Source organism: Myxocyprinus asiaticus, chromosome 7, assembly GCF_019703515.2.
Source record: "Myxocyprinus asiaticus isolate MX2 ecotype Aquarium Trade chromosome 7, UBuf_Myxa_2, whole genome shotgun sequence".
In the NCBI taxonomy this organism is placed as follows: domain Eukaryota; kingdom Metazoa; phylum Chordata; class Actinopteri; order Cypriniformes; family Catostomidae; genus Myxocyprinus; species Myxocyprinus asiaticus.
Window position 1 is genome coordinate 40,630,694 of NC_059350.1, and position 22,187 is coordinate 40,652,880.

Sequence of the window (22,187 nt, forward strand, 5' to 3'; positions counted from 1 at the left end):
TTTTTTTTTTTTTTTTTTTAATGTATAGCCTTTATTGGAGGAAATTATCAATGTAATAACTTAGAATCACTTTATCACTTTATTACTTTATTTTCTGTAAAAAATAAATAAAGTGAAAATCAAACAAACAAACAATCGAACTGGATTTAGATGTTACTGCATATTTTTTAACGTAAATTTGTGTGTGTGTGTGTGTGTGTGTGTGTGTGTGTGTGTGTAGAACCGCAGCTCTGTTATTCAGCAGAAAAGCTGTCAGTATAAAAGCACAATGTGAGCCTGCTGTTGCAATTATGCCGCCGCTTCGCTTACACGTGCTTATGCGTGCAATAAGAAACAGGCCTTAGATACTAACACAAAACCAAAAGCTGGTATTTTCGTGCTTTCTGTTCTTAGAACATCTGAGGTACTCTTTGTCCATTAAGATTACCATCATTCAGCTATCTTGTTATAAATGCCCAAAATGCCATAGGCATACTCCAATTTTCACTGATCTACACACATTTGTGTGAAGCATGCAAACATCTAAAATATTCAAACCTCTTGTCAAGTCACACATTTTTGATAAACCATTCTTACCCCTCACATACATGAATATACTTCCCAGCATGCATTGACTTCATGAGGGGAGGATGGGTGGACACAAGGATAAGGGTATGTTAACAAAAGCAAAAGAATGTGGAAAAAACAGGGGTAGATAAAATGAGAGAATGCAATAACAGTGGGGTAATAAAGGAATTGGGGGTGAGAGATAGAACATGATAAAAAAACAAGAACAAGAGAGATAAAGAGGACGAATACACTCTGATGTTTTAAAGAAGAGTCTGGCATGAGAGAAAGACATACTCTTCATATAATAGGATGCATTGTTTGTTTAAGAGGCAGACGATTGAGATGTTTCTGTCAGAGTGAGCTGTTCCAGCGACCTCTGGATTACACAAGGTCAAAGATCAGTGGACAGACCAGGAGTTCTGTGGATGAAGGCCATCCGCAGACATAGACCCCGACATTCCTTAGGCGTGCCAAACAGAGAACCACAGAAATTCCTGTTTAAAAAAATCAACCCAAGCAAATGATAAACAATAGCGAACAAAGCAAGTTATTAACAGTAATTTCTCTGCTTCAGGAAACAAGACCCATTGTGCTAAATATGGGAGCCTTATCAATGCCTTGGCCAAGTAGATTAATCATTTTTCCAGAAAAAAAGAAAAAAATGCTGTAGCTAAAATATTCATTTTTTTTGGTATTTTTCATTTTTGTATTTTCCTAAATGAACTGTCCAGTGAAGTTTGAGACGTGTCGACATGTTAAAAATATGCAGTGGGTTCTTTTGGTTGCACACCCTCCTTCTTATCGAAATGTTTTTTTTAATAACACTTATCAGCAATAACACACATGATCTAACAATGTGTGTATAATCACACACACATAAAAAAAACACACTATTTAAAGTGTATGTAAGCATATATGGGTAACACTTTATAATACCAAACCAGTGGTAAAGAAGTGTTTATGAGAACATTAAGAAAGTATAAATTCATAGATAATAAAGATATTAAATACGTAATGAATAGGATACACATTTCTGCTTAATAAATGTGTATATTAATGTTTTAGGTACACTTATTTTTAAATCAGTTAATGCGTAATAAAGGTGGTAATAAAGCACTTACTAATGGCTTTTGCGTGACCTAACCTAAAGTGAAATCTATATATGCCTAATTAAACATTTATTAACATGGTTCAACAGTAAGTATGCCCAGCTGGCCTGGGACAGTGTGAGAGTTTCAGTCGTCACCAAATCTTCCGTTGATCTTGTAAATGTGTTGTACATGATTATTAAACCACAGCAGGCTGCAATTTCATTTAAGAAATATCCAGTTCTTTTGTGTTGCATGCTTCAAAATGATGTGTGAAGGCGTTGACCTGCTAAAACATAACATTATGACTTCTGTAATCTGTGTATTAGATTACAGAAAGCAAAGCGCTCGTTTAATGCAACACGTGCAGCACATTCCAGACTATTTATTTAATGAAATTGCAGCCTCTTACGGTGTAACAATCAAACGACCATGTAGCGAACTGCTTATCCAGAAATGTGAAACTTCAGTCAAACAGACATAGAAACTGACACAGTGATCCATCAAAATAAAAGTTTGGTTTAAATGGACGCGTGAAATTGAAGAAATTATGACAAAAAATATATTACTACTGCATAGTAAAAATGTTATATTCATTTTAATAATTATTATTATTGTTATTATTATTATTATTATTATTATTATAAATATTATTATTAATACTTTTATATCAGGAATAATTATATTTTAGCAAATTTCACAAGCAAGTGTGCTGATATACTGAATGTACTGTAAGTTTCTCATTTATAAAGTGATTCTCTGTTGTGCTCACATTGCTGGTAAAAAAATAATTGTTTTAGATTCAGCTGTGAAGATGTTATTGAAGCAGTTTATTTGATAAAATAATTTAATTTGATGAACTCTTAATGAATTCATTTGATTAGCCATGTTTTTGATTTATATATATATATATATCTTTTAAACACGGAATTCAGACAAATCAAATGGAAAACAGAATTTGGGAAAACAAAGCAGAATTGGGGAAAAAAATATTTCATCAGGACCGATTTTTTTATACCTTGAAAACTTAAACATTTGCATTTTCTTTGAAGTAATAAAAGTTGTTGATGTATTGAATATCTAGTTTTGCTCATTGAAACTTGTCATCAAAGTGGTTATTTGGCAAAAAAAAAAAAAAAAAAAAATTCTATGAGAGACAAATGTGTCTTCGTGAAGGGGGCACCTCAGAGCCTGAATCCTGAAAGCTGAATTCCTCGTTAATCAGCATTCAAATCTTAGGATGTTTTTGTCATACTGCAGACATTTGTACATTAAATACTGTGCTTGTATCATTTTACTACAATGATTGGTAGTAAGGAAATTTCACTAAGTTTAATAGGCACTGAATTGGCAAAATATAATTTAAACAACATAAATAATACAACAGTACATGCTCTTTACAATTTTTTTTTTATTTTTTATTTTATTTTTCATGTCATCACTGTCATGTGACCATGGTGACGTGCTGGCTGTTTCCAGAGTGCACGCACAGACTGTAGCGAGATTTTTGGACTTTCCCTCTGGAATAGGATTAAATTTACTGAAATATTTATAGTAGGTCCACTGTTTAAACTGAATTTTAATTGGCAATAATGAGAACAAGTCTGCTCATAAAGTTTAATAGGATGGAACATGCGAAAGTTGCGTTTGAGCAATAAGAGGATCTCTTTTAATAAAATGGGTTTTCCTCTCTCACTATTATTCCTGTATATTTTGTGTTGTGTCTGTTTTTTTTTTTTTTTTTTTTTTTTTTTTTAAGATTGAGCCTCTATGACTGAAATGCTGTGGAGATGGTTATTTCACATCCAAGTTTTCAGAGTAATGGATCATTAATAAATGTTTAAATAGGCATATGCAGTGCTCACTTTAGATTAGGTCACGTAAAATGCTTAGTTAGCAATTAGTCAATGCATTATTACGACCTATATATTAAGTAATAACTGCTTTTATAGTAAGTGTTATTAAAACAATAACAAATACATTAATTACGTTTCAATGTAAATCCAATTAATTACATATGTAATTTCTTCATTTCCTGTGAATTCATGCCTTGTTCATGTTAAAAAAAAAAAAACATTATCAAACTGCCTATAAACTTATTAAACAATAATAAATCATTTGCTACTGTGAATATAAACAAATAACAAACTATTTTTATGTAGCATATTAATGTAGGAACAATCATTTATATATGATCAATTAACTATAAAATAATGCTTTACAAATACTTTATACTGTGTAGTTATTATAAAGTGTTACCCATATATGTACATGTATATGTATATGTGTGGTAGGGTATGTAGGGTATGAAGGTTGCAGAGACTACACAAATGGCTTTATTTCTTGACCAGCTGCACTTGGTGGGCACACACACGCACACACACACACACACACACACACACACACACACACACACACACACATTAGTATTTGTGGTTTACGAGGACTCTCCATAGCCATAATGTATTTTATACTGTACAAACTATATATTCTATCCCCTAACCCTACCCCTAAACCTAACCCTCACAGAAAACTTTCTGCATTTTTACATAAAAAAATAAAATAAAATAAAATATAAAAAACATTGTATGTTTTTTAAGCCTTTTGGTTTATGAGGACACTTGAGGTGTCCTCATAAACAATGTTTATAGCATAATTACATGTGTATAATCTAGAATAGTGCTAGTGAATAATCCCTGTAAACCATATATATCTAAACACACACACACACACACACACACACACAGTTTTATTCCCAGGGACAGGTGGTAGACTAGTTTGTTCTGGCTTGGTTTGAAATGTAAACTATGGTTATAGAGTTACATTGTGAAACTCAATTATTTTAATCCTCCATGGATGCTGAAGAAAAGTAAAATATGAACTCATAAAGCATATTCAGAATTCCATTTTAGAACATAAAAATAACTTTGTGAAATCTAAGTTTACTTTCAAACATTATAACTATTTTAGGGATATCAAAATATGCCATATATTTAGCTATTTTTTAGTTTTATTACTTTACTGTATTTTCCTGATGGTTTGCTAAATATTAATCTTTTTTTATTGTCTTTCTATTATTTTCAGGCCTCTGCAGTACTTTCTGAGAATAACAGAGCAGGTAGGTTCACATGTTCTAAAGTTTTATTGTCATTAAATACATATAACTAAGCGATAAATAGGTGGAGGCTTGATACAGTATAGAAAGCAAAACTGCAAAATCTTATGACCTATGGTGCCCTGAAAAGGAAAGACGTTTATGAGGTTTTGCAAATCCTACCTAATATCTAGTCAAACCATACATACAAGCTTGGGTTTCGGCCAAAGTATGTCAACTGCTGGCACTGAATCTATTTTAAACTATAGCAGATTTTGCCCAGTTGGACGATCAGGCTGCTGATATCATAACAGAGAGCTGTAGAGGTAATTGGAAATGGAAGATTATTATTAGTGTGATATACATCTATAACAAACCTATTTATTCCCTTATGGATATATGACCATTTGTAGACTGAAAGGCATTCTTTGTTGGGGACATAGCAAAACTCTTCAGCATAGTCTTATCCTGCTGTAAGTCTCACCCTTAGGGTAAGGACAAACTTAGCATAGCAGCTATTATTATTATTATTATTATTATTATTATTATTATTATTATTATTATTATTATTCTGTTGTTGTTTGGTGTTTGCTAACCCCTGTCTATCAACGATCAGATACATATTGTTGGCCTTTTTGTAATTTGTTTGATTACCATTTGTTTACTAAAAGTCGTTTGTCGGCTTCAATTCACTGAACTTACGGTAGCCTGCAAGTAAGGCCCACAAGTAAATTTTAAGCTGCCATGGTGATGAGCCATCACCCACTGAAATTTGAACTTGTCAGCTGGAAATAAAATAATAATATTTTAGCATTCTGTGATATTCTAAGAGAAATACAAGTGCTAACTACCATAAACAATTACAAGTGCTAACCACAAAACAAGTGCTAACTATCATAAACAATTACAATTGCTAACCACAAAACAAGTGCTAACTACCATAAACTAACCTGGAAATTCAGAAGGTATGTCACTCTTTGTCAGTAAAATATTTCATGGTGCAACTCTCAGCTTTCAGAAGTTCTCCCAAAGACTGACACTGAATAAAAGATTCTAATCTAAGAGCAGCTTCCAAATATCAAGCCAAATTATGATTATTTAGCAGACATTTTTATCCAATAGTTCTGGGTCCTCTTGCTTGGGATAGAACCTGCAGCCATTTTGATGGCAGCCTAGATGTTTAATTACTGGGCTTCCACCACCCTAGCAACCTAAACATTATAAGATAACCTAACATCAATACAACATGTAGACGTCTGATCACATCTGTTGTATTCATTTTGATCGGATATCAGGTAAACAATGGGATATCATTCAATATTGACCCCTTTTGTCTCCCTGGAATCAGAAGACACACCAGAAAGTAACAGGATCTAGGAGACAAAGCACGAGTGTGTGTCTGTCTCCATCACCTACTTGGAGCTTCTCTATTCTAGTCTGAGCAAGTAGTGTGTGTGCTAAAGAGAAAAAGGGATGACATGATCAATTACGCATTTTCCAAGCATTGTTTCATATTTGTCTGTTGGTTACATTTCGGTTGTGTTGATCTTCTTGACATTCGTTGCAAGCCCACAGAATTTTTATATGTTTTGTATCCTGTTGAGTTCAGGATGAGTGTGTGGGCGACTTGCATTATGTAATGACCCCCTGTGGCTCTGTGGCTTGGTATGCTGGTGTGTGATGGATGATAAAACACAGGCCTTATGGCAGCACAAGGGCCCCCTGTTCCTAAGCACACAAAATCTTCTCTGTATCAAGCCAGGAATGTGGGGTGCACAGTCCGGTTACATCACGCAAACCTTGCCCCAAGACTTAGAGCATGCATAGTTAATTTTCGGATTGTTATGGCAATGTACTTTGGGGTAGCATCACCAGATGCTTACCCCTATTTCCCTCTCTGTTAATGTTCTCATCCCATGTTCTGGTTATGCCTCGAAAGTATGCCATCACTGCTATGTGACAGGACAGCGCAAACCATATTAAAGTTGTAGAAGAAGATTGATGCCCATCTAGAAACCGTTACTGTTGCATCCCCTCCCAGACTGGGCACCGTAGAGATTTGTCTGGACAGTTAAGCATAAACAAGCATAATGTTATGTACTAAAGCAACATTGAAAATGACAAAAAACTTGAGAACAAACAAAAACAGAAGCAAGGCAACATTGTTATTCCCCACCCATCTCTTCTTGATGTTGGGTGGCCAAATATCACACCTAGAAGCACTTTAGTTACTTTGTTCAGTCTTTGGCTAGCGATGGAGAACACATGAGTAAGCTAACCTGAAAACCTCAGAAGCCTATCAGTGCCTTCACAGCTGTAAGATTGGACATGTTATGAGGACTGTAGATAATAATGTTTATTTTAAAGAAGGTACAGTTTAGTCAGAACTTGAAAGGTCTGTTCTACTGAGCTTGTGTACTTACTACAGATACAGAGGAGGTCCAGACAGCAGGATTCTCATTTATTGCAGAATACATGAGATGATGCAGTCATACCACTGTTATTGTGTGGATAAAATATAATTATTTTGTGGGATTTGACTGTGAAGTAGGCTCATCTAGCTTTGTAATTGTTATGATTACATGCATAATCTCTGTATCTTAGTGCTGGCCTCAACCTCAATGAAATGTTTTGGTATTGACAGAATGACTGTTTCTGTTGATAGATGGATTGACTGTTTTAAAGGCGTGGCCACATTTACCTTCTAATGGCAAAATTCTGCTGACAAAATACAGTCATCTCAATGGAATCTGACTGATCGTGAATTTTGCACAATGGACTTCTGATGCCGAATAATTTCCCCTCGCGGATTTCGAGTGGAGTTCTAGTTTGGTAGACATCGACAGGCGAATTTGTCGCCTTGACCAATAGGAAGTTGGTTGGTTTGGCAGTTACATCTGTGTGGGCAGTGCTTCTGTCACAGTCCTGTCACCTTGTTAGGTTGGGTTTCTGTCTGACAGGACCTTGGCATTATCGTCCCCTGTCTGTCTCATGTCTCGTGTATGTTCTTTGTGTGAGCGCACGGGTCCAGTTGTTAGTGACCTCCATGCATGAGTTACTGCCGTGCGTTCTCCGGTGATGTCACAGTCCTGTCCCCTTGTCAGGTTGGGTTTTTGTCTGACGAGGACCGTGGCATCATTGTTCCCTGTTTGTTTTATTCCAAGCGTGTTGATGTTTTCTTCCTCATGTGTTTCAGGTGCCGCTGGCACGCAGAATCAGCGTTTCCATGGGAACCCTGATTGTTTCCATGGGAACGTTGATCATGCCAACTTTCAGCTGGAGAGCAGCACCTGTTCCTTGTTTGTTCATGCCTATTTTAATCCCCTCGTAAAATGTCCTTTGCTGGATTGTTAAATGTTGAATTTTTTATGTTGCTCAGTGTTGACTGAGTGTTTGAGTCTTGTTGTTTGATGTTGAATACTAACCTCACTCTCTCTGCCTAGTTTGTTCTGTCTCATGTATCTGTTGGTTGCCTACATGTCGGGTGTGATGTTGCCTTCCAGTTTTGCTGTGTGTCAGCTGGTCTTCCACAGAGGATACCTCATCTCTGTCCACGTAAGATCGCCCATCTCAGTTGGTCATTGTTCTTAGCATTCGCCATGGAGCTCTGCTGAGTGTTTGATCCAGCCCTGCTGCAGTGTGATGAACCTATCACCACACGGAGGAGGCCAGTGGCCACAGAGGCCGTTTCCCTGCCACGGCCAGCATCCACGAGGACCGTTCCCCTGCCGCTGCCAGCACCCTCGGCCACTGAGGCCATTCCCCTGCTGCTGCCAGCACCCACAGCTGCCGCTGCCAGCACCCACGGTCACTGAGGCCGTTCCCCCACTGCTGCCAGCACCCACGTTCACTGAGGCCGATCCCCTGCTGTTGCCAGCATCCATGGCCATGGAGGCCTTTTCCCTGCCGCTGCCAGCGTCCATGGCCATGGAGGCCGTTCCCCTGCTGCTGCCAGTGCCCACGACAATGGAGGTCGTTTCCTGGCCACTGCCTGTGCTCACAGCCATGGAGGCTGTTCCCCAATGCTTGTCAGTCTTCACAGCCACGGAGGCCATTCCCCATTCTGTCAGTGTTCACAGCCACAGAGGCCATTCCCCAGCCTCTGTCGGTGCCCACGGCCACAGAGGCCACTCCCCAGTTGCAGCTCCCAGTGTTCACGGCTGCAGAGGCCGTTCCCCTGTTGCTGCCATTGTCCATGGCTATGGAGGCCATTTCCCAACAGTGACCAGCGCCCACGCCTGAGCCGTCCATGGCTTCACCCCCTGAGCCCCTCCCCCCTGAACCCTGTCCACCCTCTGCTTTCCAGCTCACTGTCCCCTCTGTCCTGAGGCTGCCTCCCAGACCACCAGACCCTGCCTCTTACCTGAAGCCTCCTCCCAGGCCTCTGGACCAAGCCCCTTTACTTAAACTCCCTCCCTAGTTCCCTCACTTTCTGTTGTGTTTTCTGTTCTTTGTTAGTTCTCATTTTGTTTGTCTTGTTTTCCTTTTTTTTTTTTTTTATGTTCAAGATGCGTTTCTGTCTGACGGGACCGTGGCATTATCATCCCCTGTCTGTCTCGTGTCTCGTGCACATTCCTTGTGTGAGTGTGCAGGTCCGGTTGTTAGTGACCGCCGTGTGCAAGATACTGGCGTGAGCTCTCCGGTGATGTCACGGTACTGTCACCTTGTCAGGTTGGCTTTTTGTCTGATGAGGACCGTGGCATCATTGTTCCCTGTTTGTTTTGTTCCAAGCATGTTGATGTTTTGTTCCTCATGTATTTCAGGTGCCGTTGGCACACAGAATCAGCGTTTCCATGAGAACCCTGATTGTTTCCATGGGAACGCTGTTCATGCCAACTTTCAGTTGGCGAGCGACACCTCTTCCTTGTTTGTTCATGCCTATTTTAATCCCCTCATGTGTCATGTCCTTTGCTTGATTGTTAAATGTTGAATTTTTAATTTTGAGCCTTGTTGTTTGAGGTTGAGCACTAACTTCACTCTCTTTGCCTAGTTGATCCTGTCTTGTGTATCTGTTGGTTGCCCGCATGTGAGGTGCGTGTTTGCCTTCCAGTTTTGCTGCGTGTCAGCTGGTCTTCCACAGAGGATACCTTGTCTCTGCCCGCGTGTCGGGAGAAAGATCGCCCATCTCATCTGGGCCTTGTTCTATACCTCACTAAGCCTCAATGGAGGATCCTACGAATCTGTTCCTGACTTCCATAACACACACACTCATCCTACGAACACACTCTTCATGGATTGCCCCTTGCGCGGCCATGGCGCACAAGCTATCGGAGATCACTTCCCGCTGCTGCAGCCGGTGCCGGGAGCTTCGACATTCCACAACCCAGTGACTGCTCATATTTGTTGTAAATAAATCCTTTGAACTGTTTCTCCGCTCTTGGGTCTGTTTGTTCTCACTATTGCTCATTACAGCTTCCTACATAGCTACACTGAATATTCACAATGGACAAGGATATCATTTTAGATGCAATTTTCTTTTGAACTTCACTCTCACATGTCATTGCATTTTGAAATGTAAGTGAAAATGCAATCACATTAAATTTATGACTTTTATATTGTCATGCACGCTACTTTTAGCCAGTACATACCCCCACTTCCTCTTCCTGTCAAGCCTGATTGTTACACACAGGATGTTCTTCTTCAGAAAACAGACAAGAATTGATTTTCTCTGAAAGAGTGAAATAAAATAGATTGGATGAGGAGGAGGTTAGTACCCAGAAGGCGAGAGAAAGGCAACGGAGGAAATGAAAGACACAGTAGGTGGTTTCATAGCATGCCCTCCCTCACATTATCTTGATTGAAATCCCCTTAATGCTGATGTGGGACCTGCCCTCCTCACTCACAGACTAACATCAGCCATTATTAAGTATGACTACAAAAATGATCACGGGCATGCTCCTGTAACATTAACCTTTCATGCTTTCTTATGTCCACTGAGTTTGGCACCTATAATCATGCCTGAAAACCTCCTCCCTCTCCCAGCCTTTTGCCTGTAGTTCTTTGATGTGCGTTCAGCCTAGAGCATTCCTGCCCCTATTGCACCCATTCCTCCTGTCATGGCTCAGACTCTGGGTGCAAAACAATGGGCCTATTGCTCCCTCTTGATGTCTCTTGCTCACCTGCATCTGGGATTGAGACTCGGCTGGGTAGGGGTCAGTCCACGTACAGAGACTCTGGGAAGGGAGGAGAAGAAAGGAAAGGGATGAAACATTATTGGAGTGTCTTGAGGAACTGTCAAAGCTGGGATTGGCCACACATGCCTGCTACTTCCTGCAAGCGGCTTCTTCAGATCCATGGCTATACAAGCACCAAACACATGCACATACAGGCCTGGATTGTTGAACTGATAGCATTTTATTTTGTCGTCTGTCAAATTTTTATCTTTTTTTTTAATCCAAGTACACCTCCTGACCTGCATACTTTTCCATTTTACTGCTTTGATCCTTTCTTGGCATTCAGAACTAGAACCAATTCTCTTTAATGCACAATTTTTTCTTATTTTTCTATGTTCTGTAAAGCTGCTTTAAACAATATGTATTGTAAAAAAAAATAAAAATAAAATACAAATTAAATTACATTTTAGACTGAACTGTTCAAATATGGAGAATAGATTCAATTCCTTTCCCATTTCCCCTACAATTAAGTTTCTCACTACTTAACTTCCATAGTACAATGTTGGAGAGACTAACTATAGCTAGTCATGACTGTTTCAAAAGAAATGATAAAAAAAAGTTTGTTTTGGTTTAAAAGTAATTTAAATAAAAAGGCAGAGAAGGTGATTGATTTATTGTTGTGCACCTGTTTTGTTTAGTTTTTTTCTCAAGAGCATTATCTGTTATGTCCACTTGTCATAGAATTCTTGCTAAAGACACGTGACTAGAAATGAAATTACAAAGACTGAACTTTTGGAACCAAGTGCTTTTGGAGGAGATAGAAAATCATAAACAACAGCTATTCTCAATGTTTAAAAATACTGTCACAAATGTTGACAAGAAAAAGTCTGTGCAGCTATTACTCAAAAAACACAGACACCAGAAACTAGTCAGAAACTTTGCTTCTAACCACCAGCTGAGAGCTGTAGTTTAAACAACACAACTTTGTGATGCTGTTTGCTAATGTTAGTTGGAACTATGGTTTCAGGTAACACCAAAATACACTCACCAAGCACTTTATTAGGAAGACCTGTGCACCTACTTATTCATGCGATTATCTAATCAGCCTATTGTGTGGCATCAGTGCAATGCATAAAATCATGCAGGTACAGGTCAGGAACTTTAGTTAATGTCAGTTATCAACTGTCAGAATGAGGAAAAAATGTGATCGCAGTGATTTCGACTGTGGCATGATTGTTGGTGTCAGACGGGCTGGTTTGAGTATTTCTGTGACTGCTGATCTCCTGGGATTTTCATGCACAACAGTCTGTAGAGTTTACTCAGAATGGTGCCCGAAACAAAAAATATCCATCGAGCAGCAGTTCTGTGGATGGAAGCATCTTGTTGTTGAGAGAGGTCAACAGAGAATGGCCAGACTCATTTGAACTGACAGAAACGCTACGGTAACTCAGATAACCACTCTGTACAATTGTAGTGAGCAGAATAGCACCTCAGAATGCACAACAGGTTGAACCTTAAAGTGGATGGGGTACAACAGCAGAAGACCACATCGGGCACTTTATTAGGACCATAGTGTTACTTATAAAGTGCTTGATGAGTGTATGTTAGTAACAATGGAACATGCGACCATAGTTGGCTAACAGTGCTTTTGGGAAACACACCCCTGAAGCTAAGCTGACCTTTCAAAATGGATGGAAAAGAGTTTTAGTAGTTCAGCCATTTTCACTCTTGACAGATAATCATAACTTTATATTATATTTACTTATACATTCGTTTATTAAAATAATGGCTGGTGATACAATCTTGGTGGGTCATTCATAACCTTTAGAGCCACCTTTAATTTCAAGTCTAACCCTTCAGGAAGAAGGAATGTAATTTTCATAAATTGCCCTGAAGTGTGGAGGGTCATCAGAGCAGGATGTCTGCTTTGTCTATAAATATTAAATGGGGAAAACATCAATAGCACTCATTCCTGGCATCCATCCAGTAGAAATGATACTGGTTGACATTTTACTTGACCAGCTCAGTAAAGCTGTTCACAGTGAATGGAGGATATTTTAATCTGTCTCACTTGTTAAAACAATGAGAATAAAAGATATTTTGGGGTATAGGAGTTGGCTTTCAAAATACTACCTTTACAAGAATCTCAAGTTAATTTTGCTGTTCCATTGGTTAGTATGTCTGATCAAACTTTGTCTCATTATTAGTTGTATTTCCCGAAAAATTCCCAAGACAAAGTGCACTAACTGGACCTATGATCCTGGGGTTTTACCATTGTCTGATTCCAGCATATGACCCTGGGAAACTCCACTTTGGTCATCAAGTTTTAAGCATACTGTAGTTTCAATATTTGTTGTCATAAGTCTGGGAGATTAAGATATATTACTGTGGTGTCATCAATTTTGAGAGGCCATAATTGTGTCTGGAAAAAGGAAATAGTTGAGTCACATTCTGAGAAGAACAATTTATTTTTGTTGCTTGTTACTGAAAGCAGTTTCTTTCTCAGTATAGATGCATTGATTAGCTACCTGCATTTCCTCTCACCAGGCTGGAACTGGTTCTTTGTTATCTAACTGTGCTAGCGTTAATTGTTTTCCATTGTTAAATCATGCTTCTCATAGCACTCATGAATGTGCAACATCCATCAAGATTTTCACTGAAAAATTATTTTAATTTTGGATTGTTTCTGACCAAATTTATGCAGAAGACTAGGAATATGACCCCACAAGTAGCATGGACTACTTTTATGATACTTTTGGGTCCTTTATTACCTTGTATGGTAGGTGTGAGTAAATTCTGACAGTTTTCATTTTTGGGTGAACTATTCCTTTAACTGGCTTAACCAACAAGCCTCCATTGGTTAACCAGCTTCATCAGACAGACCTTGCTTACTGACCAGCCTATGAGATATGTCCATCTGGAGAGCAGCAGAGCCACAGCAGTTTCCGGACAGCAGTGCCAGGCCAGCAGTCTCCAGGCAAATGTTTTGGGTGGAGCCGGTGCTGTCTTGCTAGACTTGCGCCACCTACAGTTTTGGAGCATGATTTCTTACCTGTTTGATTACTATCTTAAACATTTAATGGTAACACTTTTGCATTTGGTTCCATTTGTTAACATTACTTAATGCAATATGTATCATGAACTAACAATGAACAATTTTTAAATAGCATTTATTTATCTTGGTTAATGTAATAGATAAAACACAATTGTTCTTTGTTAGTTCATATTGCATGAACTTATGTTACAGGGTTTGGCAGAAATAGTGATATTTCACCCAAACATAAAAATTCTCTCATTTACTCACCCTCATGACTTTCTTTCTTCGGCTGAACACAAACAAAGATTTTTAATAGAATACCTCAGCTCTGTATGTCCATACAATGTAAGTGAATGATGAACAGACCTATGAAGCTCCAAAAATCACATAAAGCCCACATAAAAGTAATCCATATGACTCCAGTAGTTAAATCCATATCTTCAGAAGCAATATGATAGGTGAGAAAATATTTAAGTCCTTTTTTACAATAAATTTCCACTTTTACTTTCAAAGTGTGAGTGAATGTGAAAGTGGAGATTTATGGTAAAAATAGACATAAATATTGATTTGGACCCTTTATAACCAACCTCATTTTTCAGTAGCTTCCATGTGACAGCTTGCTGCAACTAAAACATACAGATAATGAATACAGATTTTGTTAACATATAACAAGTTCCACTGTGCCAAACAAAAAAATATGAAACTCTGAATCTGTGCTAAAACACAGTATCCCCCAGTAACTGGGTTTTAAAACAATTATATTTCAGAGCATAAAATAATTGTCACATCATGCAAAATCAGAACATCATGCAAATAACCATTAAGCAAGCCTCTTAAACCCTTGAACAGCACACTCTGAATGGCAAACCTTGAACAGTGAGCCCTGAACAGCTAACCTTGAACATGTTCACATCTATATTTGTTTGTGCAACCTGAAAACTTTCACATATCATTCATTAGGCCACAAGGATTGGTTGAATCTAGGAAGTACCGTACATTTGCTTACCTTTCAATAAGAATAATGAGAAATACAGAATCAGTATTTAGAAGATAAACACTTACACTATATTGCCAAAAGTATTCGCTCACCCATCCAAATAATTGAATTCAGGTGTTCCAATCACTTCCATGGCCACAGGTGTATAAAATGAAGCACCTAGGCATGCAGACTGCTTCTACAAACATTTGTGAAAGAATGGGCTGCTCTCAGGAGCTCAGTGAATTCCAGCATGGTACTGTGATAGGATGCCACCTGTGCAACAAGTCCAGTCGTGAAATTTCCTTGCTACTAAATATTCCACAGTCAACTGTCAGTGGTATTATAACAAAGTGGAAGCGATTGGGAATGACAGCAACTCAGCCACGAAGTGGTAGGCCACGTAAAATGACAGAGCGGGGTCAGCGGATGCTGAGGCGCATAGTGCACAGAGGTCACCAACTTTCTGCAGAGTCAATCGCTACAGACCTCCAAAATTCATGTGGCCTACAGATTAGCTCAAGAACAGTGCTTAGAGAGCTTCATGGAATGGGTTTCCATGGCCAAGCAGCTGCATCCAAGCCATACATCACCAAGTGCAATGCAAAGCGTCGGATGCAGTGGTGTAAAGCACGCCGCCACTGGACTCTAGAGCAGTGGAGACGCGTTCTCTGGAGTGACGAATCACGCTTCTCCATATGGCAATCTGATGGACGAGCCTGGGTTTGGGTCTCTGCCAGGAGAACGGTACTTGTCTGACTGCATTGTGCCAATTGTGAAGTTTGGTGTGGGGTTGTTTTTCAGGAGCTGGGCTTGGCCCCTTAGTTCCAGTGAAAGGAACTCTGAATGCTTCAGCATACCAAGAGATTTTGGACAATTCCATGCTCCCAACTTTGTGGGAACAGTTTGGGGATGGCCCCTTCCTGTTCCAACATGACTGCGCACCAGTGCACAAAGCAAGGTCCATAAAGACATGGATGAGCGAGTTTGGTGTGGAAGAACTTGACTGGCCTGCACAGAGTCCTGACCTCAACCCGATAGAGCACCTTTGGGATGAATTAGAGCGAAGACTGCGAGCCAGGCCTTCTCGTCCAACATCAGTGTCTGACCTCACAAATGCGCTTCTGGAAGAATGGTCAAAAATTCCCATAAACACACTCCTAAACCTTGTGGAAAGCCTTCCCAGAAGAGTTGGAGCTGTTATAGCTGCAAAGGGTGGGCCGATGTCATATTAAACCCTATGGATTAAGGATGGGATGTCACTTAAGTTCATATGCGTCTAAAGGCAGATGAGCGAATACTTTTGGCAATATAGTGTAGCTTAATATGTAAATTAATTGTTCACCAAACATTACAAAGACAGTAACTCAACATGCTCTCCGCCATTAATTTTTTGTTGTAATTAGCTTCGCCCCAACCTCCATCCGGAGACTGCTGGCCTGACGCTGCTGTCCGGAAACTGCTGTGAGGTATGGCTCTGCGACTCTGCAGATGGATACTACTGGCCTCTACACAGCATGGCTATACTGAAAATCCATGCTGGTCTAAGCTGGTCTTTTAAGCAGGAATAGTTATCTGAGGCAGATAGTCCACAGTGATGTGAGAGACATGTGTGCCACAGCAGTAAACCCAATAAATACATATTCACATTACAAGATCTTTTCATAGTCTAATTCACTGAATCACCTCAAAGAACCTAAGAGTCCTTAGAGTCCCTAGAGTCTCTATCTATCCAGTAGTTCTGCCTCAGAGTACATTTCCAAGTCAATTCTCCGAGACGGTTATGCCCAAATTGGTTAGGTTTCACATGGAATGACCCAACTGACCCAAAGCAACCTTCCTCTCTACACAGATCCTGTCCCGATGTCATGTTTGTCTACTTCGTTCCCAGAGGCCATAGCAGCATGGCATTAATGAAAGTCTGAGTTTCAGAGCTAATGTGTTCTTAGGATTGTCTGTCATGCTTATTTGATTCTAAGCGTTTAATTCCCTCTCAATTCCACCCTTTTATTTCCCACACAATTTTATTGCCTTTGACTTACTGGTGAGGAGACATAGGGTTTGCACAAGGGTGCATTCTTGGCCCCTTCATCACTTTAAATCTGTCTAGCACTCTTTCCAGCGCTTACACCATATTTTCATTCTCTCTCTCAACATCCTACTGTGTCCTATGACTTGCATTCTTTTCCCTTTTACTGCTTTTTTCATTCTTGGTTTAAAGAGCTAAAACCAACTCTTGCCGAATGAGCTGTTCAGATATGGAGAGCAGGCACTTAATTCATTTGTGTTTTACTTTTTGGTTGACATGTGTTTGCAGATTGTTTAAAGATGTCTCAATGTAAAGGCATTTTTCTAGACTGTCTTTCTTTGCAGCATTCACAACACAGAACAAAATTTTCCCTTTATGCTGTTCTTGAGTTGTATTTACTGAATAGTTCCTCTGTTGATTAAACATTTATTGATGTTAGATTACAGGTTCTTCAGATCGGTGTATTCGTTTCTAGATTCTTTAAAACACCAGTATATTAATGGTTTTCTAAAGATCTTGAGAGAATATGCAGTTCTTTGTAGAATTAAAAAAACAAATCCTATGGTGAAACATATTTTGGTTGAAATCGCTCTGTCATATGTCGTTGGTTTGAAAGCTGATTTCACTGGTTATGTCCATTGCAGATGCCTAAGGTCATTCCCAGGCTTTGCTAAGATATACTGGACAGGAAACTACTTATTATTTGTTGAGTAAATGGAATGAGAAGCTTTAGGTTTTTTTTTTGTTTTGTTTTTGTTTTTTTTTTGGAACAGGAAATTATATTTTTAAATGTCTATTTAGAACCCTTTTAGATCCATATGTGGGCCTTTGGGCAGTCCCATGACTCAACAACACAAGACTATGTAGAAGTCTTATGATATAACAGGAAATACCGTAATGTTGGCTTGTTTGCTTTTGTGTGGGTATCTGTGTGCTTGGGTTGAGAATTTAAAAAAAAAATATCTTTACCTCTCATAACTCTTTCCCCATTGTTTCATGTTTGTAGGTCATTGTGCGTACCCATGTAACCCTCTGTAAAGTGTATCAGGATGAGTCTGACAAGTATCTTGGCTTGGCAGTTAAACAATATCATCATTATCTACCAGCTTCTTTTTCCTTTTTATGGATCTCTCTCTCTCTCTCTATCTTTATAGCATCATTCTACAATCTGTTCTGTAACACAGTCATAGGTGAAAAACAAAAAGAAACAAAAAGAGACAGACACATTAATTATCCTCACAGTGTGCCAGCCAGAGCAAGATATTTTTTTCCTCCTCTCAGATGACAACAAAGGCTGCTCATTCACCACCAACAAGATTAACATTTCATGTTATTGATACAATCATTCTAGGAATGGAATGTTCAGGAAAGATGAATATAAGAAGTCTGGAAGCTTCTCAAAAACATATTTACCTGTTTCATGTGATGTCACTGCATGACTGCGCCACCATGTTTGTCACCAAAATTCCATATACCTTTAATGTGCTGCGCTATGGGGTGTGGTAAAAGCCAGTGAAAATGTTGTTTCTATTTATAAATCTTGAAAAGGTGATTCTGCTCTTTAATTACCAGAGACAAATTTGTAATTTTCCTTTCAACAAAGTTTTATCTTTTAAGTGTCACAACCTAATTTCGCCAAAATCAAGCAACGATGAAGGTGGAGACCATGGTCATTGCTCATTTATTCAGACATATCAGTTATCTATACACATGTCTACTATATTTATAACATAATCTAGCTGGATACAATTGAACTGGAAATGCACATAGGATGATGCTATTCATAACACCCAGATGGTATAAAAGGTATATCATAATTGTAACACATTGTAATAAATAAAAAGCACTATAATGTGAATATATAGTATATATTTAATGTGTATATCCTAATGCCAGTCAGTAAACAACATATCATAAGCTCATGAAGCACATAATTTATTCTCACCATCAGACCACAATGTAAAACACTAATATGCCTCGGTTGTTTTCTGTATATTCTTCATGAGTTAAAAGCAATATAGGTACTTACATTCATACAAATGGGATCATCACAGATGTTTTGTAATATTTTAACCAGATCAGATCAGAAAACAACACAAACATTTGTAACTTCTGAATGAGAGATGTTCACGGTGATGTAGGCGTGTGCACTCGCCGGTCACACATCAGACTCAGAGATAAATCGTGGATAAAATATATTTAAATGTACACGAAAGTCAAATTTGCATTTTTTAATGTTTTTCTTGGGATCGTTTTAGGGAGGTTTTTCCATTCACCGGCATTGTTTTCTCCCGCTGATGGTCACAAATATGGTGGCTGTGGGGGAAAAGTGACATTACTGAAACAGGTCAATAGGGGTTAGATAGAAAGTGTAAGAAATATAATTTTTCTTTTGTAAAAGCAATTTGTCAAATTTAGATTATTTTCTTGTAGGTGGTTTCTTGTATAGGTGGTTTTCATATGGGTACGTTTGCTGCAAATCCGAGTGCTATTGTTCTTGGGTTCTCGAACAATGTATCTGTTTGTAATAACTCCATTTTTTTGCTTGCAAAGTCTTAGAATACAAAATGAAAATACAAAAACATTTTCTTACATTATCTCTGGTGAAATTTCAAACTGAAGGCTAAAAAGTCACTTGGCTCGACTACACATAATCTCACATTTGCTCTATGCCAGCCATGTTGTGTTTTTGTTTCCACTCAACAAACATTCACACGTCTGTCCTTTTTGAGACATATAATAATATATTTTATCATCAATATTCTTTTGTCTCTGTTCTGCCATTTACACTCCCGCCCCATCTTAACTACACCAGATTCCACCCATCAACATTCCTTCACCACATTTACATAATAAAAAAATAAAAAATAAAAATAAAACTTTTCTTATGCTTCTCTCTTCAAATGTAAATGATATTGCAGCAAATTTCTCTTTGCAAAAAATATATATATTTTTAAATGATGCACCTTTCATGGCTTTAAAAAAAAAAAAAAAAAAAAAAAAACTTTTCTGATCTTACACTGATTCTCTTTATGATGTAAACAATATTGTGACACGTTTGCTCACCCTTTGAAAAGCTTACGGTATCTTCTCTGGGATTTCTTCATCATGTAATTATCATTATTCACCTTGTAATATCATAATGTTAGCCTCTGCATCCCGGTAACAATTTAAAATGTTTCCATTCGTTAGCATTAGTTAATGAATTAGGTATCATGAACGAACAATAAACAATATATTTTTACAGCATTTATTATTCTTTGTTAATGCTTGTTAATAAAAATACAATTGTTCATTGTTAGCTCATAGTGCATTAACTAATGTTAACAACATATAGAACTTTTGATTTAAAAAATGTATAAGTTAAAAATTAACACAACTATGATTAATAAATGCTGTAAAAGTATAGTTCATTTTTAGTTCATGTTAACTAATGTAGTTAACAAATGGATTCGTATTGTAAAATGTTAATCTCCATGGCTTCTCCTCACAAAATTAATTATACTGTGGCATTTTTGCTTTTGCATCACTTCTATAAAAACACATCTTTTGAGATTTTATGTTGCTTTTCATTACCAAATATATTAATACGTATGTACTAGTGCTGTGACCTATTTGTGCACTTCATACTTGCATCATTTTCGTTGCATCAAAGTGCCTTTGTATACCAAAAACATAGGTTTTCGCATCATTATTGCTGAGCTTGGGTTTATATGTATTTTTATCGCTTCTTGAAGCTTTTTGATTATGTTGTCACATGCAGAATTAAACAAATGTAAATTACACAAGTAGTTGACAACATTTGTTTTGTCAGTCAGATTCTAAAAAAGATTCTATTCCATTCACCCTCTAGACTGTGATGTCCATGTTCATATTGCCAGTCAACTTGTCCAGAAGTTGAATTGAAATAGCTTTTGAAAGTGTCTTGAAAGTGTTTTGGGCCTCTCCAGTTGACCGATTTCCCTGCCAACATCCAAGAGCTTGTTGCTTGCCCTGACAGTTTCGGCTGTCATCCACTGGGGGCTCATTCTGTGAGTGTTCAGATGACTGCACGTTATTGCAGAGGATACAGGCAGCTTTGACAACGACAATAGATGGGCTGACCTGTAAACGGTGCTGGAAAACTTTGAGCCACTGACTTAGAGTGCCAAAGCAATTTTCAGAAATGAGATGTGCTCGAGACAAGTGATAATTAAAAATGATCTTATCCAATGGGAGATGCCGTCCAGGGTATGGCCGGAGAAGGTATGTTTTAATTGGGAAAGCTTTATCCACCGCTATGACGTGGTTTACTTTTCCTAGCTCAGGAGCACCTAGAAGCTCAGTTGGTGGAGGAACATTCAAAGTTCCATCTTTGAGTGCTTTTCCAAGCTCTGAATGGGAGAAGACGTCCTCATCACTGTCACTCCCATAGCATTCCACATCAACCGCTAAGAAGCGGCAATCTGCATCTACTAGGGCTAGCAAAACCACTCCCCAGAATTTGAAGCGGCTTGAATAAGAATTTGTTTCCCATTCAAAGCTCCCAAACAATTTGAGAAGTTAAATTTTTCTTGAAACCTTATGGCGGTGCTCCTCCACACTCCTTGTGTGGGCTCTGGCATGTGTTCGTTCTTGAGACACGGCCAAATTGCATCACAGGTCTCACCAACTATCCCTGCCACAGTCGAGATGCCTAGTAAAAAGCTGGAAGCAATTATAGTGTACGAGTCGCAAGTTCTAAGGAAACTGTAAAAAACAATAAAACAAATGCACATTGTTAGACCATCTACCATGAGAAAATATGTTCCATAGAAATAAATGTGTACAATACAAGCTGATAATAAGATGTATCAAAAACTCACCATAAACAAATGGCCAACCGCTGCTCGGGGTTGATCGATTTGCGAAATTTTGTTTCAGATCGCGTCAACGAGGGTGCCACCAGCTGAAGCAAACTCTCAAATTCACCCACAATACATCCTGAAGTTTTGATAAAATTTCTCATGATGCAACTTCAACTCCAGAATCAATCTATGGAACCCCCATGTTCAACTCTTCTTCTTTTTCTTTAAATCGTCCTCACTGCTGCTGCTGCTGCTGCTTGTAAAGAGATCCATGATCACTGATGTTCTTTTTTCAGTCAGCTCACTAGAGTAGAACTCGCTTGCTCAATTGCACTTCATCTTGTGAATCACAAGATGAAGTGCAATTGAGCAAGCGAGTTTTGATTGTTCTTCTCCTCTGTGATAGGCAGAGGGTGTGTCAGCTGAATCTGTACCAGAGTAAAATTGACTGTCATTTAGCAGCAACTATTGTATT

At 38.4% G+C, this 22,187-nt stretch overlaps 1 protein-coding gene across 1 annotated transcript in view; it reads left to right on the forward strand.

Moving 5' to 3' along the window:
* LOC127444116 (rho GTPase-activating protein 7-like) overlaps nucleotides 1-22,187 on the forward strand; it is a 165,493-nt gene that overhangs the window by 49,215 nt on the left and 94,091 nt on the right. Inside the window, exon 5 of the mRNA XM_051703316.1 lies at nucleotides 4,722-4,755. Within this exon, the coding sequence (XP_051559276.1) occupies nucleotides 4,722-4,755 (34 nt within the window). The remainder of the gene's footprint in view (nucleotides 1-4,721; nucleotides 4,756-22,187) is intronic.